At 43.0% G+C, this 26,090-nt stretch overlaps 1 protein-coding gene across 1 annotated transcript in view; it reads right to left on the bottom strand.

The window, feature by feature from the left end:
* Nucleotides 1-23,252, bottom strand: part of SLC36A3 (solute carrier family 36 member 3) — a 37,034-nt gene extending 13,782 nt beyond the window's left edge. The window contains exons 1-6 of the mRNA XM_021077075.2: nucleotides 22,957-23,252; nucleotides 20,383-20,473; nucleotides 17,887-17,975; nucleotides 6,804-6,899; nucleotides 1,400-1,484; nucleotides 149-367 (exon numbers count right to left, since the gene is read on the bottom strand). Coding sequence (XP_020932734.2) covers nucleotides 149-367; nucleotides 1,400-1,484; nucleotides 6,804-6,899; nucleotides 17,887-17,975; nucleotides 20,383-20,473; nucleotides 22,957-23,144 — 768 coding nt within the window. The 5' untranslated portion in view covers nucleotides 23,145-23,252. The remainder of the gene's footprint in view (nucleotides 1-148; nucleotides 368-1,399; nucleotides 1,485-6,803; nucleotides 6,900-17,886; nucleotides 17,976-20,382; nucleotides 20,474-22,956) is intronic.
* Between the last annotated feature and the right edge of the window lie 2,838 nt (nucleotides 23,253-26,090).

The following is a 26,090-nucleotide window of genomic DNA, read 5'->3' as shown; positions in this document are numbered from 1 at the left end:
GCAGAAGTGTTCAGAGTCACTTTGGTAGGGACTGCTCAGAGCAGGTCACCTTCCTCACTTTCAAGGGCTCATAATAACAGCGACCCTCCCCAGGGGTTTCAGAAGCCCTGGACACTGACCCCCTTGTGCGGTAGTTTCAGGCACAGACCTGTACGATATATTCAAAGATCAGAGCCATGCTCCCCAGGGTGGTGATGTTGGCCAGTGTCGAGAAGATGGACAGCACCCTGAGGTTCTGGATAAACACCAGCAGGACCAGGAAGGGCAGGATTATCAGCATGTAGAAGCGAATGTCCAGGATGGGGGTCAGCACCAGGATCTTCCTGGGTTGGCAGGTGTTGGAGGTCACGTGGGCTTCTTCCACCATCTGACGTGGGGCACAACGAAAGGAGTGTAATTAGAGTTGCCACATTAACACAGGGCACCCAGTTACGTTTCAATTTTGGATAACTAACACATGACTTTTTAGTAAAAGTATGTCCCAGCTATTACTTAAAGACACGCTTATAGTTAGAAAAATGGGTGCTGCTTATCTGAAATTGCAATTTAACGGGGTGTCATGTACTTTTATTTGTCAAATCTGGTAACTCTAAACTGTAGTGTCCATGACTGTGACAACTAGAAACCCTTAGAATCATCAAATCTCAAGGCCAGATGGTCCTTTTGTCATCTAGCCCAATCTCGTCTCCCGTAATAAATGGTTTTCTTTCATACATCCAGAGAGCAGGGATTGATTACACAGGGATAACTTCTTCGACTTTAGATAGCCCTGAAAGTTAAAAAGCTCTGCATTTTGAGCAAAATCTGTCTGCTTGAGTATTCCATCTACAATGCTTGTCATATTTCTGGCTATTTGAGCGCCCAGAAACAAGTACGCTCCCTCCGTTCCATGAAGCCAAGAAAGAATGCTATGACTGATTTGTTATGCCTGTGAGGAGGGCAATGAGGACAAGGCTGCCACTTGTTTGCCTTAATTTAGTCGTCGTCTACATGGCAATCCTAAGGTATCTAAAGAAAATCTCACCAACATTTTTAACCCCCAAATTCTCAGTCATTTCTGATTGGACCTCATTGCAAGCCTCTCTCCCCATCCTGATTGCACACCTCCAATGTTGCTTTGGCTTCCGTATGATTCTTTTATTTCATTATTTTTGTTTTTAAATTTTTTGAGTAGAGTTGACTTATAATGTTGTATTCGTTTCAGGACTACAGCAAAGTTAATCAGCCATATGATCCCTTTAAAGAGTGATTCTCAGGACAGAAAGAACTCCCTTGTCTGATCAGGGAGTAGAAATGAAGGCATCTCCTCCCATAATCTGAACACTATACTTTTGCTAGTGCAGCCCTGCCAGCAGGAGGTCTGCTTTTCCCCTACTCAGCCCAGAAGAGGCCTCTTTACCTGTTGCAAATTATCTGCCATAAACATAAAATAAACACTGCAGAAGCCCAGTTGGGTGATGATTAATAAGAAGCTGACAGTGTACCTGAGAAGGAAGAGGAGAGGCAGACAGAGGGAGAAATGAATTATTTTTAAAATGAAAATAAAAATTATAAAAATGCATTTATTTTTATTTTTAGAAAGTTATTTCCTTTGTTATTATTTTTAATATTTCCCCTTTTTTTTAATTAAAAGAAAGTTTTTTTTTTTTTTTCCTTTTTAGGGCAGCACCTGCAGCATATGGAAGTTCCCAGGCTAGTGGTAGAATCAGAGATGCAGCTGCTGGCCTATGCCACAGCCACAGCAACACAGGATCTGAGCTGTGTCTTTGACCCACTGCAGCTTGCGCCAACAACGGATCCTTAACCCACTGATGGAGGCCAGGGATCAAACCTGCATCCTCATGGATACTAGTTGAGTTCTTAACTCATGAGCTACAATGGGAACTCCCCCATTTTTTAATTAAAAAAAAAAATTCAAGTCCACAGAAAAAGTTGAAAGACTAATATACCTAACATTCTTTCACCCCTTAACTAGATACACTGGTTTTTAGCTTTCAGTCTTAACTGCATTATGTGTGGACGGATAAATGTGTTCTTCCATACAGACCCAAGCGTGTGCATTTTTTCAGGACTATACTATGCGAAAATTAATTGCAGGTTTTATAACACATCAACCCTAAATACCATAGCATACCTCTTTTAGGACTATGATACCCATAAAATCAACTTCAATATCCTCAAATATATAGCCTACATTTTAAATAATGCAATTTTCTCCAAAATATCTTTTATAGTTGTTTGTTTGGGTTCTTTTTTTTTGGCCTCACCCATGGCATGCAGAAGTTCCCAGATCAGGACTGAACCCACGCCCGTCACAGCAGTGACCTGAGCCACAGCAGTGACAAGGCCGGATCCTTAACCCCTAGGCAACCAGGGAACTCCTATAGCTGTTTTTTAGTTTTGTTTTTGTTTTTCTGGTTCAGGTTCTTTTTTTTTTTTTTTTTTTTTTTGTCTTTTCTAGGGCTGCGCCCACGGCATATGGAGGTTCCCAGGCTAGGGGTCTAATCGGAGCCAACAGCTGCCAGCCTACAGCCACTGCAACGCAGGATAGGAGCCATGTCTTCGACCTACACCACAGCTCACGGCAACGCTGGATCCTTAACCCACTGAGCGAGGCCAGGGATCGAACCCTCAACCTCATGGTTCCTAGTCAGGTTCGTTAACCACTGAGCCACGATGGGAACTCCAAAGTTAAGGATTTTTTTTTTTCCTTTTGTCTTTTTAGGGCCACACCCGGGGCATATGGAGGTTCCCAGGCTAGGGGTCTAATCAGAACTGTAGCCACTGGCCTGTCCCACAGCCACAGCAATGCCAGATCCGTGTCTGTGACCTACATCACACCTCACGGCAACACCGGATCCTTAACCTACTGAGGGAGGCCAGGGATTAAACCTGCAACCTCATTGTTCCTAGTCGGATTCGTTAACCACTGAGCCACAACAGGAACTCTGTTCAGGTTCTAATTAAGGTTTTTACAGGCATTTAGCTATATGTCTTGAGTCTTTTTTCAGTTGGAGCATCCTGTAGACATCTACATTTTTGGTTTTCTACAATATTGGCTTTTTGGGAAGAGTCTAGGGCATTTGTCCTGTAGAATGTCCCACACATGGACTCATCTGTTTCCTCATGGTTCAGATAAGCACCTTAGGCAGGCACACCACAGAGGTGATACTTGGTACTTCCGTTTCATGATGCTGGGAGGCCAGAGTGCCCTGTGGTTCCACCGTGAGGGTGACTGCTATCCCCTTCCCCAGGGGAGGGGTACCTTTCCTGCTTTGTAACCTGGGGGTTAAACTTGGAGATGGCATGAATATCCCATCCTTTTTAAACCAAGGATTTTAACATTCACTGGTGATCCTTGCCTCAATCAATTATTTCATTGGTGGTTGCGAGGTGGTGATTTTCTAGTTCTCTCATTTAATCTTAGTTTATTAGCTAGCATTTAAGATATATTCTTCCTTCTTATTTTTCATCACAATAAGTTCATATTAATTAGGAGTTCTCGGCGTGGCTCGGTGGAAATAAATCTGACTAGTATCCATGCAGGTTCGATCCCTGGCCTCACTCAGTGGGCTAAGGATCTGGTGTTGCCATGAGCAATGGTGTAGGTCGCAGACATGCACCGGGATCTGGAGTTGCTGTGGCTGTGGTGTAGGCTGGCGGCTACAGCTCTGATTTGACCCCTAGTCTGGGAATCTCCATATGCCGTGGGTGCAGCCCTAAAAAGACAAAGACCAAAAAAACCAAACAATAAATTCATATTAATTATTCCTTATTATATTATACTCCATTGTTATCTTTATTCTTAAATTGTCCTGAATTTGGAGATGCATTTTTTTTAAGAGAACATAAATATGTCCCTCTACTTCAGTTCTAATGTTTAGACTCATATTTTTTAAGATTGGTTTTGTAGTAACCATTGCATCAGAATCATCTGGCATTTATGGTAAGTATATAGACTCCTGGCTCTCACATCAGCCTATTGAGTCAGAAGCTTGGCAGTGTCATGTGAGACTTCAGAACAGAGATGTTTTTTGACTTTACAGTGGAAAATTTCAGACAGGCATGAAAGAATGACAATAATTCAGTGACTCCTCGTGTGCTCATGCTTCAACAACTAACTTTTTGCCAATCCTCTTCCACCTAGTCTTTCACTGCCACTAAAAACATGCTTATTTTGTTGGGGTATCTGAAGCAAACTAGGGACCTAAATTCATTCCACCTGTACATAATTCAACATGCAGCTCTAATGGACAAGAATTTAAATATAACCATTATACCATTATCAACCCTTAGAAAACTAATGATAATTACTTACATCATTTAATATTCCATCTATATTGGCATTCCCATCATGGCTCAGCAGTTAATGAACCCAACTAGCATCCACGACAATGCGGGTTTGATCCCTGGCCTCGCTCAGTGGGTTAAGGATCCTACATTGCTGTGAGCTGTGGTGTAGGTTACAGATGCAGCTCGGATCCCGCGTTGCTTTGGCTGTGGTGTTAGGCTGGCGGCTACAGCTCTGATTAGACCCCTAGCCTGGGAACCTCCATACACTGAGGCTGCGGCCCCCAAAAGACAAAAAGATAAAAAAAATTCCATCTATATTAAAGATTTTTCCAATTGTTTCAAAAATGTCTGTTTTACAGTTGGTCTGTTAAGTCTATTTATTGCATTTTGTTATTCAGTCTCAAGTTTTTTAAACTGCTATTTAAACTGCTTTGTTTATTTTTTTTCCTTTGCAACTTTAATTTTTTTAGCTGGTATTGAAGATAGCAAAAAACTATCCCGTAGTATGGTTCCACTTTCTAGATTCAGTAGATGAATTCATAATGTCATTTATCTTGTTCTTCTATCCCCTGTGTTTCCTATAAACTGATATTAGATCTAGTGGTTTGATAAGATTAAGGTTTTCTGTTTATCTTTCTGGAAAGGACATTTCAGAGGCAGTGCTCTGTAATCCCTAACATATCCCATTATGAGACACATCATGTTTGGTTGTCTCGTGTCTAAACATGAGACGCTGAGTACATGGGGTCAGGTGATGTGAGTGTATTCTTTCTTTATAGTTTTCCAATGATCTTTCACAATGAATATCCAGTGATGATCACTGCTTACATGAATAGAGAGTTTTTGGTTATTTTGTTTGTTTGTTTTTTGCTTTTTAGGACCACATCTGCAGCATATGGAGGTTCCCAGCCTAAGGGTTGAATCGGAGCTGCAGCTGCTGGCCTACACCACAGCAACGCCAGATCCGAGCCATGTCTGTGACCTACACCACAGCTCATGGCAATGCTGGATCCTTAACCCACTAAGTAAGGGCAGGGATTGACCCCCATCTTCATGGATACTAGTCGGATTCATTACCACTGAACCACATCAGCAACTCCCAAGGAATAGATAGTTTTTAATCAAACTACTCGAGTATCTCCTAATGTACTAAAACTTACAAATCCTTGGTTTACATAAAATAGTTTCCCAAATCTTTCTCAGTTGTTGGGCCTCCAGAGAAATGGCACTGTGTAGTGGATGAGAGCTGAATGTTCTGATGTCAGTCCTTGCTCTGCTGTTAACCCCCTGGGTAAACTTGAGCAGCCTTATCTGGTTTTAATTTTCCTCCATTTAAATAAATATGGGTATAGTGATCTCCAAGGACCCTTCCTGCCCGAAAGTTTTTTTCAGGGTTTTGTGAGAAGCTGACAAATCTTGGTGAGAAGGGATGGATAACTGTGAGATCTCCATTACTACTGCCCATGCCTTGCCTGTCTGATGATCGGAGTGACTCCTAATCTGGAGATCGGTGACCTACTGACATTCCCAAGAGAGGAGTTGCAGGAGGGATCTTGTCAGGTGAGGGGCTGACTCACCACCCCCTGAGGGCTCTGCTGGGAAAGGCCAATGTGTTAGTGCTTGGTTGAAACTTTGCTGCACCACTAGCTCTGTCTACGACCTTGAACATGTCATTCTGTCCCTGGGAGCCTTGGTCACTGTATTTCCACCCAATAAAGACCCACCTGCCTCACAAGGTCATTGAAAAGATCAGAGGCAGTCAGACATAGAAGAACGTTTTGTATACCACAGACCTTTTATCCAGCAAGGGAGCAACCTAAATGTTCACCACTTGGGGAAGGATTACATTAAATCTTAGGATCCATCTGTATTGGGGAACATTATAAGCCTTACAAAATAATGTGATCGGGAGTTCCCTTCGTGGTTCAGTGGTTAATGAACCCAACTAGTATCCATGAGGATGTGGGTTCAAATCCTGGCCTTGCTCAGTGGGTTAAGGATTGGACATTGCTGTGGCTGTGGTGTAGGCCGTCAGCTGTAGTTCTGATTTGACCCCTAGCCTGGGAACTTCCATATGCCATGGGTGCGGCCCTAAAAAAGCAAAAACAAAAACAAAAACAAAACCCAGACAAAATAAGGAGGTCAATCTCTATGTCCCAACGTGAAAGAAATTAGAGACATTTTGTTAGATGTTTGAAGGCACAAAGTTCCAAAAAAAAACATTCCAACTGATATACAAGAGAACACAAAATATGTCTATTTCTACTTGCACACAGATACCTTGTACATGCAGAGAAAAGATCTAGAGGCATATTTATTGACTAGCTATCATCAGTTAGTTCTTGGATGAAGCGTGGGATGGGGGTGGAGCTATGAGAGGAGATTCTATTGTTTGATAGTTTGCAGTAAGAACACATTCGCTTAAAACTTGTGTAACTAGAAATAAAGGAAGAACAGATGAGGATTATGATTGTTGTTGTTCCTACTACTGTGGCATGTATGACTATTACCTTCCCCACACCGAGTGGGTCCTCAGCCAGGCGTTTGGGCAGGTTTCGAGGCCATACATCATGGCTTCTCCATAGTTCACAAAAGTTTTCTGCAGCCTAAGGAAAAAACCAGCAATGCATAACTTAAGATGTCATTTTTAAGCACAATTTACTCCTGAAGTGAGTAATTGTTATACATTTGTGTGTAACCATGGAGTATTCTGGTAACTGCTTAGCAACGGTATTACTGAGATATTTTATAATGGTATACTTTAAAAATCTTCAGAATTCTGCCTCTTTTTTGTTTTTAGTTGTCTTTTTTCCCCCCTTTGGTCTTTTCAGGGCCACACCCATAGCATAAGGGGGTTTCCAGGCTAGGGATCAAATTGGAGCTGCAGCTGCTGGTCTACACCACAGCCACAGCAACGCCAGATCCAAGCCTCACCTTCGACATACTCCACAGCTCGAGGCAATGCTGGTTCCTTTAACCCACTGAGCGAGGCCAGGGAGCTAACCTGCATCCTCATAGATACTAGTCGGGTTCTTAATCCGCTGAGCCACAATGGGAACTCCTGTAGTTATCTTTTTAAACACTAATATTTAATTGATATTATTATTATTTTGGTAAATAGTAGCTATGAATTGATTAGGTCTGCAAACAAGGACAGAGTGGATATGGAAGCTGTGAGGTGGGCACACCTGGTTGGGGAGAGGAGGAAGGAGAGGGCTGGGGAGGGGTACAAGTATGACCAAGTCAGTAGTTCTGGTTTTTCTGGACTTATATTCTCTTGCTAAGGGTGTTGGAACATTTGAGATGCTTGCCAGATTCTGTGCAGAGGGGATGTTTAGGCTCCTGCTCAGTATCCCTGTAGGATGTTGCACCCAAGTTCCAGCCTGTCCCTTTTCCCTGGGTGGCCCTTCCTTGAGGAGGGGAAGGCCTTGCTGAGGGCTGTCGACAGGGCAAGTGGGAGCAAACTGCCCACGTCCCAGATCCCTGGCATTAATTGCATAACTAAGGGGAGTAGTTGGGAGAGGGAAAGGGCCCCATACTTGTCAGGACACCAGGGTATAAATCCCAAACATGCCCCTCATATGGCTGGGAGATTTTGAGCAAGTCTCTATACTTCTGGGCTTCAGTCTGGGTTTTGGGAGGGAGACAGTGAGAGATGGACATGGTGATGCACTGGGAACAGGGCATGATGCTTCTGTTTTTATTATTACCCATTGTGCTTGGCACTTGAAATACAAATGAGGTCACATTGCATAGGACTGGCAGGTTTGAGAATTGCAAATTCAAAAGCAATGCGGACCAGGCAGGACTCAGATACATGGTGAGAAGGGCCTGGGTATGAGGCAGAATAGGGAAGAGCGGAGATAGCGGCCAAGCCTCTGGTACATGTCTGGTTCCAAAAGGGGTTGATCAGGATGTGACTCCATCTGAATGATGAAGGAATGAAGCCTCAGAGATGTCAGAGTGTCTAACTGGCAAGAAGGTGTAAATTTTTTTTAAGTGAAATTTCCAGGTTTTTGAAGCATTGGCTAAAAACAAAAGCCCCGACACTGTAGAAGTCCCCCCAAATATATCTGAAAGCCACTGTCAGCTCTTAGGCCATGAATCTATAACTTCCATGTCAGAAAAAAAGGAAAAACAAGTCATTAAAAACAAAAATCAGCCGGGTCTGGTAAAGATGGTGGAAGAGTAGGGGGACACGCTCACCCTCTTCCACAAACACAACAAAAAAAACCACACCTACAGGATAAATGACTTGCACAGAACAGCAACCAATCACTTGCAGAAGAACCTAAACTCCAATAATGGCAAAAAGTTCGTGACATTACTAGGCAAAACAAGAGAAAAGAGGAGAGTGACAGAAGGTGAATCCGAGCAGGACGGGCGCTCCCGAAAGGGAACTGCAGAGGAGAAAGGGATCCTGCACCCTCGAAAGTCACCTACTCAGGGGAAAGATCAAATGAACCAGAGGAATCTCCAGATGCAGAGAAGAGTGCAGTAGTAAGTTGGAGTTCTGAAAAGTAGATTGAGAACTGAACGGACCATCTAAACTATGGGCACAGTCACCAAAAATTGAGACGCCTGGGTGGGGGCTGGGCACCGAGACCTCGGCTCCGGAGGTTAGTCCCCAGGAAAGGGCTGGGGGGCGGGGAGGAGCGGAGACTGCTTGGGAGGTCTAGAAACTGGTCTGTCAAGTTTGACGGGGCAGAGACTGCCTGGGAGACTAGAAAGCAAAGCTGTCGCAGGGGAAGGGAGCAATACTCTAGGGGCAGGGGAGTGGAAAGCCACATCAGAGGGAACCCAGGAGAAGAGCCTGGTCTGCGCCCATGCTGGGGAGGGGAGGGAAGAAGGGGTGGGTCCCCATAGAATACTCCCCATGCCACAGCAAGCTTACAGGCCCGCTAGCTAGCAGAAAGCTGTGCTTCCTAGTGCATCCTCTCCCCCCACCCCTGCCACCCCCTACACACTCGCCAGACCTGGGGCTGCCTGCCATCCTGGAGGGTTGGTCTCAACAATTGCCTGAAGTCTACCACCGCAGGGGCTGTCCCTGCACAGGCCTGCTTGCCCTTTGGAGGGGCTACACCCCCGCAGAGCAGCACCAAACAGCACCAGCTCCCGAGAAAAGGCCTGCAGCCCAGAAAAGCTAGATCAAGCCTAGCCAGGCCTTGAAAAGATCTGCCTAATTCTCGGACAGTCTTTCTGAGTTGGGCTGCCCTGGGGAGGAGCCTCTTGGGTTGGCAGTGGCCCAGCTAGCTTCCCAAGCCCTCAGGGGGGGCTGAGCTTTTGCGGATCAGCTGCACAGGACTGCCAGCTCCTGGCAGGACCCCCTGCAGCCTAGAAAAGCTGCAACAAGCCTGGCCGGGCCGTGAAAGGATCTGCCTAATTCTTGGACAGTCTTTCTGAGTCGGGCTGCCCTGGGGAGGAGCCTCTTGGGTTGGCAGTGGCCCAGCTAGCTACCCAAGCCCCCAGGGGGTGCTGAGCTCTCCCAGATCAGCTGCATAAGACTGCCAGCTCCAGGCAGGACCCCCTGCAGCCCAGAAAAGCTACAACAAGCCTGGCCGGGCCGTGAAAAGATCTGCCTAATTCTCGGACGGTCTTTCTGAGTCAGGCTGCCCTGGGGAGGAGCCTCCTGGCTTCGCAGCAGCCCAGATAGCTGCTCCAGCCCTCAGGGGATGCTGCACTACTGAGGAACAGCTTCCCAACATCGCCAACCCCTTGCAAGAACCCCACAGCCTAAAAACACCAGAGCAAGCTCTGCCTGACCGAGTGAAATCTGCTACCATCGTGGTGTGGACCTCCCAGTCCTGTCTGCCCTCAGGAAGTCCTCCTTTGCTTCAAAGAGACCCTGTTAGCCCCATCAACACTCCAGAAAAGCCGCACTGCCTCAAAAAAGACTGACCAACAACGCCAGCCCTCAGGAAACATTCCACGGCAGTGAAAAGGCAAACACTGCCCAGTCACGTAGAGTACAACTCCCTCAGGAAAAAGAAAATAACAAGCAAGATGAAGAAGCTGAGAAACCACCCCCAGCCAAACCAACAGGTGAACTCACCCAAAACAGTCAACAATGAAACAGATCTCTGCAGTCTGACAGATCCGGAGTTCAAAAGAGAAATAGAGGGAGTTCCCGTCGTGGCGCAGTGGTTAACGAATCCGACTAGGAACCATGAGGTTGCGGGTTCGGTCCCTACCCCTGCTCAGTGGGTTAACGATCTGGCATTGCCGTGAGCTGTGGTGTAGGTTGCAGACGCGGCTCGGATCCTGCGTTGCTGTGGCTCTGGCGTAGGCCGGTGGCTACAGCTCCAATTAGACCCCTAGCCTGGGAACCTCCATATGCCGCAGGAGCGGCCCAAGAAATAGCAAAAAGACAAAAAAAAAAAAAGAGAAATAGTGAAAATACTGAAGGAATTAAGAGAAGATATGAACAGTAATGCAGATACCCTCAGAAAGGAACTAGAAAATATAAGGAGGAGCCAAGAAAAACTAGAACATTCATTTGCAGAGATACAAACTGAACTAAGGGCAGTAAAAACCAGAATGAATAATGCAGAAGAACGAATCAGTGATATGGAAGATAGAATAATGGAAATCAACCAATCAAGTCAGCAGATGGAAAACCAAATCAAAAAACAGGAAAGCAATATAAGAGACCTATGGGATAATATAAAGCGGGCCAATCTACGCATAATAGGGATTCCAGAAGGAGTAGAAAAAGATAAGGGAATGGAAAATATATTTGAAGAAATTATCGCTGGAAACTTCCCAAATCTAAAGGATACTGGGTTCAAGATACAGCAAGCACAGAGGGCCCCAAACAAACTGAACCCAAATAGACCCACACCAAGACACATCATAATAAAAATGGCAAAAATTAGTGATAGAGAGAGGATCCTAAAGGCAGCAAGAGAAAACCAGAATGTTACCTACAAGGGAACCCCCATAAGAATATCAGCTGATTTCTCTACAGAAACACTACAGGCCAGGAGGGAATGGCAAGAGATATTTAAAGTGCTAAAAGGAAAAAATATGCAACCTAGAATACTCTATCCAGCAAGAATATCATTTAAAATAGAAGGGGAAATAAATTTTTTTTCCAACAAACAAAAACGAAAAGAATACAGCAACACAAAACCCAGGCTAAAAGAAATACTGAAAGGGCTTCTCTAAACCAAAAAGAAAGGAAGGAAAGGGAAGAAAAAATAAAAAAAAAAGAAGAGGAAGAACTAGGACTGAGGAAACCACAATCAGAGAGCAGTCACTCAAATAAGCCAGCATACAGATTTAATCATGAACATGCTTCAAACAAAATAAAATTAAAAAGGAAAAAAAAAAGAGTCGTCAAAATCATAAAATGTGGGCAAGGGATGTTAGGAAATAAATAGACCCTTTTTGTTTGTTTGTATGTTTCTCTTCTTAATTTTAATATAGTAATGAAGCGTTTGAACCTACAGGACCATCAGGCTAAAACACACAAGTATAGAAAGGGGTTAGCATACTTAAAAAACAGGGCAACCACAAGCCAAAACCAAATATTGCATTTGCAAAAAATGAAAAAAAAAAAAACCACTCAAGCAGATAATAACAGGGGACCATCCAACCAAAAAAACAGAAAGGAAGAACGGAGAACCATAGAATCAACTGGAACACGAGGTTCAAAATGGCAATAAATAATCATCTATCAATTATCACCTTAAATGTCAGCAGACTGAATGTCCCAATCAAAAGACACAGAGTGGCTGAGTGGATAAAAAGGCAAAAACCTTCAATATGCTGCCTACAAGAAACTCACCTTAGGACAAAGGATACATATAGATTGAACGTGAAAGGGTGGGGAAAAATATTTCACGCCAATAGACATGACAGAAAAGTGGGAGTTGCAACACTCATATCAGACAAAATAGACTTTAAAATAAAAGACACAAAGAAAGACAAAGAAGGACACTACTTAATGATTAAGGGATCCATCCAAGGAGAGGATGTTACTATCGTCAACATATATGCCCCAAATATAGGAGCACCCAGATACATACAACAAATATTAACAGACATAAAGGGAGACATTGATGAGAATACAATCACAGTAGGAGACTTTAATACGCCCCTCACATCAATGGACAGATCCTCTAGACAGAAAACCAATAAAGCAACAGAGATCCTAAAGGAAACAATAGAAAAACTACACTTAATTGATATCTTCAGGACACTACATCCAAAAAAATCAGAATACACATTCTTCTCAAATGCTCATGGAACATTCTCAAGAATCGACCACATATTGGGACACAAAGCTAACCTCCATAAATTTAGGAGCATAGAAATTATCTCAAGTACCTTCTCTGACCACAATGCCATGAAATTAGAAATCAACCATGGGAAAAGGAAAGAGAAAAAACCTACTCCATGGAGACTAAACAACATGCTACTAAAAAACCAATGGGTCAATGAGGAAATCAAGAAGGAAATTAAAAACGACCTTGAAACAAATGATAATGAAGACACAACCTCTCAAAATCTATGGGATGCTGCGAAAGCAGTGCTCAGAGGGAAATTTATAGCAATACAGGCCTTTCTCAAAAAAGAAGAGAGATCCCAAATTGACAACTTGACCTTCCACCTAAATGAATTAGAAAAAGAACAAAAAAGACCTAAAGTCAGCAGAAGGAAGGAAATTATAAAGATCAAAGAAGAAATCAATAAAATAGAGATTCAAAAAACAATAGAGAAAATTAATAAAACCAAGAGCTGGTTCTTTGAAAAGGTAAACAAAATTGACAAACCCCTGGCCAGACTCACTAAAAAGAGGAGAGAAAGAACCGAAATAAGCAAAATTATAAGTGAAAAAGGAGAAATCACAACGGATACAGCAGAAATACAAAAAACCATAAGAGAATACTATGAACAACTGTATGGCAACAAGTTTGACAATCTGGAACAAATGGACAATTTTCTAGAATCTTACAGCCTGCCAAAACTGAATCAAGAAGAAACAGACCAACTGAACAGACTGATCACTAGAAATGAAATTGAAAATGTCATAAAAACACTCCCTACAAATAAAAGTCCAGGACCAGATGGCTTCACAGGCAAATTCTATCAAACATATAAAGAGGAATTGGTGCCCATCCTCCTTAAACTCTTTCAAAAGGCTGAAGAAGAAGGAATACTCCCAAAGACATTCTATGATGCCACCATCACCCTCATTCCAAAACCAGACAGAGATACCACCAACAAAGAAAACTATCGCCCAATATCATTGATGAATATAGATGCAAAAATTCTCAACAAAATCTTAGCCAACCGAATCCAACAACATACCAAAAAAATTATACACCATGACCAGGGTGGGTTCATCCCAGGTTCACAAGGATGGTTCGACATATGCAAATCAATCAACATCATACACCACATTAACAAAAGAAAAGTCAAAAATCATATGATCATCTCAATAGATGCAGAAAAAGCATTTGACAAAGTCCAACATCCATTCATGATCAAGACCCTCGCCAAAGTGGGTATAGAGGGAACATTCCTGAATATAATCAAAGCCATTTATGAGAAACCCACAGCAAATATAATCCTCAATGGGGAAAAACTGAAAGCCTTCTCACTCAAATCTGGAACAAGACAAGGATGCCCACTCTCACCACTGCTCTTCAACATAGTTTTGGAAGTCTTAGCCACAGCAATTGGACAAACAAAAGAAATAAAAGGCATTCATATAGGAAGAGAAGAGATAAAACTGTGCAGATGACATGATACTATACATAGAAAACCCTAAGGACTCAACCCCAAAGAGAAGAGATAAAACTATGCAGATGACATGATACTATACATAGAAAACCCTAAGGACTCAACCCCAAAACTACTTGAACTGATTAATAAATTCAGCAAAGTAGAAGGATATAAGATTAACATTCAGAAGTCAGTGGCATTTCTGTATACCAGCAATGAAATATTAGAAAAGGAATACAAAAATACGATACCTTTTAAAATTGCACCTCACAAAATCAAATACCTCGGAATACACCTGACCAAAGAGGTAAAGGACCTATATGCCAAGAAGTATAAAACTTTCATCAAAGAAATCAAAGAAGATGTAAAGAAATGGAAAGATATTCCATGTTCCTGGATTGGGAAAATCAATATTGTAAAAATGGCCATACTACCCAAAGCAATCTACAGAGTCAATGCAATCCCTATCAAATTACCCATGACATTTTTCGCAGAACTAGAACAAACAATCCAAACATTTATATGGAACAACAAAAGACCCAGAATCGCCAAAGCAATCCTGAGAAACAAAAACCAAGCAGGAGGCATAACCCTCCCAGACTTCAAAAAATACTACAAAGCCACAGTCATCAAAACAGTGTGGTACTGGTATCAAAACAGACAGACAGACCAATGAAACAGAATAGAGAACCCGGAAATTAACCCTGATACCTATGGTCAATTAATCTTTGACAAGGGAGGCAAGAACATAAAATGGGAAAAAGAAAGTCTATTCAGCAAGCATTGCTGGGAAACCTGGACAGCTGCATGCAAAGCAATGAAACTAGAACACACCCTCACACCATGCACAAAAATAAACTCCAAATGGCTGAAAGACTTCAATATACGACAGGACACCATCAAACTCCTAGAAGAAAACATAGGCAAAACACTCTCTGACATCAACATCATGAATATTTTCTCAGGTCAGTCTCCCAGAGCAAGAGAAATTAGAGCAAAAATAAACCCATGGGACCTCATCAAACTGAAAAGCTTTTGCACAGCAAAGGAAACCCAAAAGAAAACAAAAAGATAACTTACAGAATGGGAGAAAATAGTTTCAAATGATGCAACGGACAAGGGCTTAATCTCTAGAATATATAAGCAACTTATACAACTCAACAGCAAAAAAACCAATCAAGCAATGGAAAAATGGGCAAAAGACCTGAATAGACATTTCTCCAAAGAAGATATACAGATGGCCAACAAACACATGAAAAAATGCTCAACATCGCTGATTATAAGAGAAATGCAAATCAAGACTACCATGAGATACCACCTCACACCAGTCAGAATGGCCATCATTAATAAATCCACAAACAACAAGTGCTGGAGGGGCTGTGGAGAAAAGGGAACCCTCCTGCACTGCTGGTGGGAATGTAAACTGGTACAGTCACTATGGAGAACAGTTTGGAGATACCTTAGAAATCTATACATAGAACTTCCATATGACCCCCCAATCCCACTCTTGGGCATCTATCCGGACAAAACTCTACTTAAAAGAGACACATGCACTCTCATGTTCATTGCAGCACTATTCACAATAGCCAGGACATGGAAACAACCCAAATGTCCATCGACAGATGATTGGATTCGGAAGAGGTGGTATATATACACAATGGAATACTACTCAGCCATAAAAAAGGATGACATAATGCCATTTGCAGCAACATGGATGGAACTAGAGAATCTCATGCTGAGTGAAATGAGCCAGAAAGACAAAGACAAATACCATATGATATCACTTATAACTGGAATCTAATATTCAGCACAAATGAACATCTCCTCAGAAAAGAGAATCATGGACTTGGAGAAGAGACTTGTGGTTGCCTGATGGGAGGGGGAGGGAGTGGGAGGGATCAGGAGCTTGGGCTTATCAGACACAACTTAGAATAGATTTACAAGGAGATCCTGCTGAATAGCATTGAGAACTATGTCTAGATACTCATGTTGCAGCAGAAGAAAGGGTGGGGAAAAACTGTAATTGTAATGTATACATGTAAGGATAACTTGATCCCCTTGCTGTACAGTGGGAAAATAAAAAAATAAATAAATTAAAAAAACAAAAACAAACAAACAAACAAAACCAAAAATCAGGGAAAGGCTGCCATAAATAACATAGATAAGAGAAGCCTATATGGTAATAGGATGGTCCCAGCAGGCTTGAGGGAAGAAAAAGATTTGCAGGTAGGTTAAGGGGTAGAGTCAGACTGGTCTTGGAATACTGGCTCTGCCACTTCGTAGCTGTGACCTTGAGCAAGGCATTTAACTCTTAAGCCTCAGTTTACTCATCTGTAAATACGAAGAATAGTGCCTGCCATAAAATTTGACTGTACCAATAAAAAGAATTGTACTCTATAAAAATAAAAGAAGGCTTACAAAGCTCTTGTTACATACCTGGCCCAATGTAATTGTGCAATAAATTTAATTGCTGAATGGATATGTTCTTCATAGCATGTTTTGTGAGCTGGAAAGTACTGCACAAGTTAGGTGTGACTGATATATACTCCAGATACAACTCTTTGGACTACGATAATTTGACATTAAAAGGAGCTTCGTTTAACAACCCTCCTTTGACTCATGAGGACTTTCTGTACACATATGAGGACATATTTGGATTTGCCTGCCATGGGAGCAGCTGAGCTCTGAGGAAAGAAAGCCACCTGGCTGTTGGCTGAAAGGAACTGTGGATTCACCATGAACTGCTGGCGTGTAAACATGAAACTCTCAGCACTGTTCGTTTTCACTACATTTGTCTTTTCTTTCTGGAATTTTGTTTTGCATTGAAGTTTTTTGGTTTTGGTTTTGTTTTCTTTTTAGGGCTGCACCTGGGGCATATGGAAGTTCCCAGGCTTGGGGTCGAATCAGAAATACAGCTGCTGGCCTACCCTACAGCCACAGCAGTGCAGGATCCCAGCCGCATCTACAACCTACACCATAGCTCATGGCAACCCCAGATCCTTAACCCCCTGAGTGAGGCCAGGGATGGACCTGTATCCTCCTGGATCCTAGACAGCTTCGTTAAGCACTGAGCCACGAAGGGAACTCCTATATTGAAATTTTGAACATTCAGACATTGAGGATTGTATGTATGCTTTACTAGGGATTTAAGTCACTGTGAATTAGTCATCCCATTGCTAACTATTTATTCACTGTTACTAAATTGTCCAATAAATGGTTTACTTGAAACAAATTTGCCTCATAAGGTGTGTGTACTAGAGTTCAGGGAGGTTGGGGGTGGGGAGGTTAAGAGGAAAAGAAGGATGTATCTGGCGTATGCACAGCAGTATGTAGAGCATGTCTGCATCTTTTATCAATTTGATCTTTCTACACGTGGATATTTGAGCTCAGATGGTGCAGGAGCTTGGCAAAATTGTCCAGCTAGTTAGCAGCAGAGTTGGGCCTGGACCTAGGAGTTTCAAGCTGGGATTTTTGTGTGCTTTTTCAGGCCACACTCATGGCATATGCAAGTTCCTAGGCTAGGGGTCACATCGGAGCTACAGCTGCCAGCCTACGCCACAGCCACAGCAACGCAGGATCCACGCTGTCTGTGACCTACACTACAGCTCACAGCAACACCTGATCCTTAACTCACTGAGAGAGGCCAGGGATCGAACCCGCATCCTCATGGATCCTAGTTGGGTTTGTTAACCGCTGAGCCACTAAGGGAACTCCTTCATCTGGAATTTTAATCACTCCTTCTGCTGCCTTTGTAGCACCTAGAGCAGCAGGGGCAGTGGGCTGGAGAAGTGCAATGCAGGGAATCTTAGCACATCCTCAGGGGAGGCCTGGCGCCAAGGGAGAGAGATGCGGGACTCTCACCTCTGACTCAGGTGATGAGCACAGTTCAACAGGATGACCATGCAGTGCACGGTGAGGATCCCGATGGCCAGCAGGCTGAAAGGACCGACCTGGAGGGGAAAGCAGGGGTGGGCACAGTGAGCCACGGATGGCTTGCTCCCACAGCTGGTCCTCTCCCTGCCTTAACAAAGGTGAGACTGTGGGATGAGAGCCCCTGCCCGAATGTCCTGGTCTCCCTGGCATCACTGCAAATTGGGTGCTAGAATACTCCTAGTAATGGAGAGCTCACTACCTCTCAGGCAGCCCAGCCTTTATTTCCTCATCTGCCTTCTAGATTCCTGATTCCTTTTTTACACCCCAGCCCTCACCTCTTTAAGATGCTTAAAGATCAAGGTTCCTCGGGACTTGGTTCTCTTCTGCTCGTACAAGGTTATCAATAGAGGCACCACTGACATTTTGGGCCAGATCATTTTTTGTTGCAGGGGGCTGTCCTGTGCTTTGTTCAGCAAATCCCTGGCCCCTACCCACGAGGTGCCAGTAACACTCCTTTCCCCCACGTGCCCCCCCGAGTTTTGACAACCAAGAATGTCTCTAGACACTGTACATGTCTTTAGTTAGGTAGGTGGGTGCAACATTGTCCTTGGTCCAGAATCACAGCTCTGTCATGTCTAAATTTCCATATCCCTTTTACTTTTTAACTACAAATTGTATATATTTATGGTGAACCACATGATGATTTGATATACATAAAAATGTTTACTATAGTGAAACTAGTGAACATATCTTCTCACGGAATTTCCAATTTTTTTTTTGTTGCGTGAGAGATGAAAAAGCAGGGCTCATTATGAATCACTATCTTTCAGATGTGATCACAGGGGCATAGAGCAAACGAGGGACTCTCTCAGTCCCTTTGTGCAGAACACCTGTGCCTTTACTGATGTGACCTGTGCTCACATTATCTATCACAAAGGGGCAAATGAGCAATGAAGAGCATCACTGGGTTGCACCAGAACGTAGCCTCCATCCAGCAGAGACCTTTTTTTTTTTTGTCTTGTTTATATCTATATTCCTAGGGCTTGAAATATGCCCAATACATATTTCTCAAATGAATCATGATTACAGGTTTTGATGTAAGATGGAGGATAAAGAAATCTAATAACTCTTAGGAAGCAAAAATCAAAGGATAAAAGAGCTATTGTAAAAAGCAAAGACTGGCAAAGAGAGTTTGGCTGAGCGCCATGTGGTCATAATACGCTTAGGAATCCTAAAATTCTAGAATCCTGAGAATTCCAAGCGTCCCATCTCTGGGTTAGAAGTGATACAGATTGGACATCATGTTAGAAGAAGCCAGGGTCCCCATATGCCTTTCTTAGACACACAGGTCTCTTATCAGGCTTGGTGAGAAGGAGAAATTCTCTCTGACTCATGAAAAACAGCTACCTATCCAATTCCATAGACACGAATTGGGGCTTCCAGCATGCCAATCTCTACAGCAGGTATTGTGGGGCGGTGTAAGGATGAGTCAGAGCGTTCTTGCCCTCAGAGCTTTCAGGTAAGTTGAGGAAGACAGGTATATTTAAAAAGTAAGTATGTCTCATCTTCGTAACTGCTGTAAGAATTCCAGATTAGGTGGACGTAACCTCTAGAAAAACACAAGGTAAAGGCAGAATTAATTGTAATAGGAAACAAATTTTACAGAGGAGGCAGATTTCAAGGACAGAAATAAAGGAAAAGGGAACAGCATGAGCAAGAAGACAGAGGTGGGAGGGCACAGGTAGTGTCAGGGGATTGGTGAAGCCTTTGTAACCTTCATCTCCGGAGCCACTTTCTCACAACCAATCAAATGGTTTGAAACGGGAGTCACAGGCTCAAATGCTTGGGGAAACCAAGCCTTGGATATAAAGGAATGAAATGGCACGGATATATTCCTAGGGAGTTGGGAGAACTGTTGCAAAGTAACTCAGTAACATATGTGAGGGGGGGGGAGGGTCTTTAGGAATAGTGGTGGGGAAGGGGAATGAGATGAAGGTGATGGAAATGTCCAAAGTTCTGGGAACGAGATAAAAGAGGTTCTGGGAATGTAATGTACATTGATGACTACAGTCAGCACTGCTATACAGTAGATGTGTAAATCGCAAAGAGAGTAGATCCTATAAGGTCTCATCACAAGAAAATAAAAAACATTTTTGTAACTATATGAGGAGATGGATGTTAACTACACTTCCTGTGGTAATTGTTTTGCACGATACAGGTCAAGTCACTATGTGGTACACCTTAAATTTATACAGAGCTGTATGTTCATCATTATAAATCTGGGGGAAACAAAGAGAATGGCCTCCAGGCATGCTCCACTTGGCTCCTGGTTGGCTCTAGTGGATTGATGCCAGCAGGTACATTTCCTGTTGCCGGGAGTACCCCCAAATTGCCCACTGATAAGCAGTGCTAAGGCCTTAGGGACCAACCACCCCTTCCCACCAAATGAGTAAACTTGGTTGCCATTGCACAGGTCTGTCTTACCAACAAGCCGGCGTTTTTCATGGCCAGAGGAAGCCCCAGGAGCCCTGTGCCAATGTTGCATTTCAACAAATGGATCAAGGTTTGCATCATCCTGTAGGGGGAGCACAGGATATGTTAGCGGATGGAAAGGCCAATAGGCTTCTTTCAGCTTCTTCAGCACCCTCTGTTGGGAAAACGGACAAAACCATATGAAGTGGACTCTGGTTGAACTCTCAGTACCCAAGATCTGTTCTGGAAGCTCTAGATCCAGGGCCGGTATTAGTTCAGGTGACTCAACAAATTTAACAGAGAGTGGGCTCTAAAGAAAATGTTAACCTGACCCCCTTGCTGTACAGTGGGAAAAAAAAAAAAATGTTTGTTAACAACTGCTATCATACTGGGTAAGTCCCTAGTACCGGTTTATTCATTAATTAATCCAGTGATTTCTTTTGTGGTTTATTCGCTCAAATATATTTATTGAAATTTACTACATGCTTGGCATTTGGATAGACAATGAAAAAAATTAACAAGAATTTTTCTCAACTTACAGAGTAATTATTGGTGCCCAGTCATTTATTAATTCACTTAATAGAAAAAAAAAAACCAACATATGCTACAACATAGGGAGTGTTTACTGGTTTTAGTTCACCCTTTCATCTATTTACTCAACCAATAATTCATGGTGAATTTATTCCATGCTTTGTATTGGATGCAATTTAATAACAATTGCTACACTGCATACAGAATGCTTACTATGTGCCCAGCAGGGTGCTAGGTAGCTAGGCTCCATTGTGTTCCATGCCTGTGTTGGCAGCTCCTGTTCGGGCTCCCACTGGGGAGTGGGAAGGTGAGAAAAGGTCATGAGAAGAGCATCAAAAAGCAACTGAAGTGAAAAGTTGACTACAAAGCATTGAACTCAGACGTAGGAGCACAGGATTCTGAGTTCCAGCTCTGCTATTAACCTACTGGGTTTGGTCACTATTTGGGGAACGTCCTTGGGTGCTTACATCTCCTGTTTCTTCCTCTGCCCCTCACTTCCCCTTGCAAAAAGAAAGAGAGAGAGAGAAAAAAAGAGAGAGAGGAGAGGGAGAGAGATTGGTTCTGACTCCGTCTACCTCCCAGGGATGTAGTGAGAATCAGAAGAGGTAATGACGGGGAATCTTGGAACTGTGAACTGCTCCCAGATGAGGGGGGCATCATCATTGTCATCATTGTCATCATCACCACCACCGTGGTCTGGCCTTATGATGCTCTCCTGTTAGAACGGGCTTCCGAAAGGGCTGGGTCGATAGAAAAAAAGGCGAGCATGGGCTGGTTTTTAGCAGGTGGAGGTTTTCCCTTCTCCTGGAACACAAGGTACCTGGAGGAGGCTGTTGAAGGCACCTCCTTGTGCAGGCTTTGTGCTGTCTGGGGGGCAGCCTGGACAGTGGAAATAAACTGACCAAGGTCACAAGGCGAGTCAATGCCCATGTCTCCAGATCTTGTCCTGTTGGTTAGGGTGTCAGGGCTGTGTCAGGTTTCTGCATTTCAATACTCACCAGGGACAGGGTTGGGGCTGAGAGAAGAGTGTGTCCCTTGGGACCTCTATAACTTTCTGTTATCTGTTAGTTCAGTCTATTCATCTAAGCAATGGAGGTGGGGTGGGGCGGGGGTGTGACAAGCTGACCGTTCACTTCCAACAGTAACTTGTTTCTTGGTAACTGCAGTTATTGGAAGATATGTCAAAGCAAAACACTCCTATTTTCAAAAATCTTTTTGTTAATTCTTTAGTTGTAATTTCTCCAAAAGATGTACTCCTTTCATGCCCTCTGTCCCTCCAGCCTTCCTTTCTTTCCTACAGCAGAATTTTCCCCCACCTGAATCAGATCGCTTGGAAAACAGGAGACAAAGGTTTGGAGAAAACATTGCCCCTTAGTTAACAGCATCATAGAGCAGGGATGTGGGGAGTTAAAACCCATGTCGAGAGATCCCAGCAACTTAAAAAAAAAAAAAGGTTTTTTTCTTCCTTGTAGAAGGAAACACTCGAATTCCACCAAGTGGAAATAACTACCTTTAACACTGATTAACATTCCCTGTTTCTCTTTAAGTGCACACAAGTTTTACACAAGGAGCGCCATTATAATACTGTATTTTAATTTTCTTTATGACTAGTATGTCCTACTGTTTTCCTATAACCGTAGATTTCTTTCATCCCTCCTAATGGCTGTGTGTGTGTGTGTGTGTGTGTGTGTGTGTGTGAGAGAGAGAGAGAGAGAGAGAGAGAGAGAGAGAGAGGGAATATGAGTAATAGCAGATGTCCTGAAGGAGAGGAAAAACTTGAAATTGTTGAGGAAAGAGCAGCCAGCCTGAGGTAGAAAATTATTCCTGCAATCAGAAAGCTCATGTTGGGGGTGATTATCTGGGTTTTTGGCAAAACGTGTGAAACAGGTATAATATCCAGAATCGCATGGATCACCCATCTTAGAGTCTGACGGTTTGGTCTTTGATCCGTGCGTCTCCTCTTCAATGGGAATAAATGTGTTAGTAAGAGAAAAATGGGACGATGTGGCCCAGAGCGCCTGACCTCAGATCGGGAAGGGCAGGGCAGCCACTTACGACAATCCATTGGCTTCCTCTGCTGGATGGACACTCTCAGAAGTGATGCTACTGCTACTCTCCGAGAGTGACTGGGACCTGTCATCCAAGGACTTGACCTTGCTGTCGCAGTTCCTTCCAAGCAAGGATATCTTCAACATGGTGGGCTCAGGGTGAAGGCCTGTAACAGTCTGGAACCAGCCTCCCATGGGTTTTTCTCCAGAGAAACCAAGGCTGCAGGCCTGAGATGCTGGCTCCTAATTCCTGAGGGTGCTGGGCTGTGGCACTGGTGAGAGAGGGAAGCTGAAACTGGCTATGCGCTTCACCTGGCTTCGGGGGACTTAAGAGCGTCTCATCTCAGGATGATCCTCGGGGCCCCTGGTGATCGCCCAGCCTCACTCCAGGACTTGCCCCGGCTTTTAGCCCCTCCCAGTTTAGCCCTTAGTGCGTTAGGGCCGAGTGAACAGTGCAACTGGGAGGAAGAAGGCACCATTGGACTGGAGGTCCCAGTGCCTGGATGTGGGCCCAGGCTCAGTGCGCATCTGTCTCTGGCAAAGAGGAAACCAGGGCTACCTCACAATGGAGGCTGCTTGGCCAATAAAGTGCTGCTGAAATGCAGGATGCAGGTGTGGCCCAGCAGGGGGTGATTTGCTTAACACCTTCCCTGTGTGGGGGTGGGGTGGCTTTGTTTTTTAATTGATACATAGTTATTTACAATATTAGTTTCAGGTGTATGACATGGCGATTCAAAATTTTTACAGACTGTCCTCTTTAAAGTTATTATGAAATATTGGCTATGTTCCCTGGGTTGAACAATATATCCTTGTAGCTTATTTATTTTATACACAGTAGTCATACCTTTTAAGCCCCTAACCCCATTTTACCCCTCCCTCCTACCTTCTCCCCACTGGTATCCCCTAATTTGCTCTAGTCCTTTGTCTCACAGAGTTGGTTATATTTTTATTTTTTTTGTACACTCCACACATAGGTGATAACATACAGAATCCGTGTGACTTAACTGCACTAAGAATAATACCCTCCAGGTCCATCCATGGTGTGGCAAATTGCATTTTTTTTTTAGTGACTAATATTTGACTGCGTGTGGTGTTTTTTTTTTTTTTTTTTTTTTTTTTTTTTTTTTTTTAGGGCTGCACCTGTGGCACATGGAGGTTCCCAGGCTAGGTGTCAAGTTGGAGCTACAGCTGCCGTCCTATACTACAGCCATAGCAATGCAGGATCTGAGCCGTGTCTGCGACCTACACCATAGCTCATGGCAACGCCAGATCCTTAACCCACTGAGTGAGGCCAGGGATGGAAATCGCAGCCTCATGGTTCCTAGTTGGATTCGTTTCCGCTGCACCACAATGGGAACTCTGATTGTGTGCATTTATATATATCTGTTAATGGACATTTAGGTTGCTTCCATATCTTGATGATTGCAAATAATGCTTCTATGAGCATTGGAGTGCATGTATCTTTTTGAATTAGTGTTTTTGTTGCTTCAGATATATGCCCAGGAGTGGATTTGCTGGATTATAGGGTAGTTCTATTTTTAGTTTTTTGAGGAATATCCATACTGTCTTCCACAGTGGCTGTGTCAATTTACATTCCCACTAACAGTGTACAAAGATTCCCTTTTCTCTATATCTTCCAATGATATCTCATTGTGGTTATGATTTACATTTCTCTGATGATTAGTGATCCTCAGAACTAGACAACTTCACAGATGAATTCTACCAAACATTCAAAGATTTAATACCTGTCCAACTCTAACTCTTCCAAAAAATTGAAGAAGAGGAAATGCTTCCCAACTTCTTTTATGAGGCTAACCCCCCCATACCAAAACCAAAGACAAAAGTAAAATTACAGGCTGATATCTCTGATGAACATAGTTGCAAAGATCTTCGACAAAATATTAGCAAACTGAATTCAACAATATATCAAAAGGATCATAAAAGATTTTGCAGGAGTTCCCGTCATGGCTCAGCAGAAACGAATCCGACTAGTATCCATTAGAAGATCACAGGTTCAATCCCTGGCCTTGCTCAGTGGGTTAAGGAGCGGCATTGCTGTGAGCTGTTGTGGAGGTCGCGCATGAGGCTTGGAATATTTGTTTTTTGGAGGTTTTTTTTGGGGGGGGGGTTGCTGCACCCATGGCGTATGGAAGTTCCCAGGCTATGGGTGGAATCAGAGCTGTAGCTACCAGCCTATACCACAGCCACAGCAACTTGGGATCTGAGCCACATGTGTGACTGATACCACAGCTCACGGTAACACTGGATCCTTAACCCACTGAGTGAGGCCAGGGATTGAAACAGCGTCCTCATGGATACTAGTTGGGTTTGTTACCTAATTCCTTTAGGTGTGAGGTTAGATTGTTTATTTGAGACTCATTGGTTCTTGAGGTAGTCCTGTATTGCTATAAACTTCCCTCTCAGAACTGCTTTTGCTGTTTCCTATAGATTTTGATATGTAATAATTTCATTTTCATTTATCTTCTGATAATATTTGATTTATCCTTTGATTTTTTCATGGACCAAATAGTTGTTTAGTAGCATGTTGTTCAGTCTCCAATATTTGTGATTTTTCCAAATTTCTTCTTGTGGCTGATTTCTAGTTTCAGGCGATTGTGATTGGAAAAGATGCTTGCTATGATTTAATCTTCTTATATTTATTGAGACTGGCTTTGTGTCCCAACATATGGTTTATTCTTGAGAAAGTTTCATATGCACTTGAAAAGAATGTGTATTCTGCTGCATTAGGATGGTATATTCTGTAGAAATCTATTAAATCCATCTGGGATAATTTTTCATTTAAGGCCACTGTTTCCTTTTTGAAGTTGCCAGAAAATGTTGACTTCCACAAGAAATAGATGCTTCCCAACTTATTTTATGAGGCTAACCCATTGATGTAAGTGGGTGTTAAAGCCCCCTACTTTTATTGTGTTGCAGTAAGTTTTTCCCTTTACGTCTGTTGCTAATTGTTTTATGTAATTCAGTGCTCCTATGTTAGGTGCCCATGTATTAATCATTCTTACATCTTGTTGAGGAATTGGATATTATTTTATATATATATATTTATTAAGTTGAAGTCTATTTTGTCTTTTTTTTTTTTTTTTGCTTTTTAGGGCTGCACCCGCAGCATATGGAAGTTCC

This window comes from Sus scrofa, chromosome 16 (genome assembly GCF_054392235.1).
Source record: "Sus scrofa isolate SSC_HxYL_T2T_F1_AM1 chromosome 16, Sscrofa_HxYL_maternal_Yorkshire_Landrace_v2.0, whole genome shotgun sequence".
In the NCBI taxonomy this organism is placed as follows: domain Eukaryota; kingdom Metazoa; phylum Chordata; class Mammalia; order Artiodactyla; family Suidae; genus Sus; species Sus scrofa.
The sequence above is the reverse complement of the archived record's forward strand: the minus strand, read 5'-3'. Positions and strand labels throughout refer to the sequence as shown.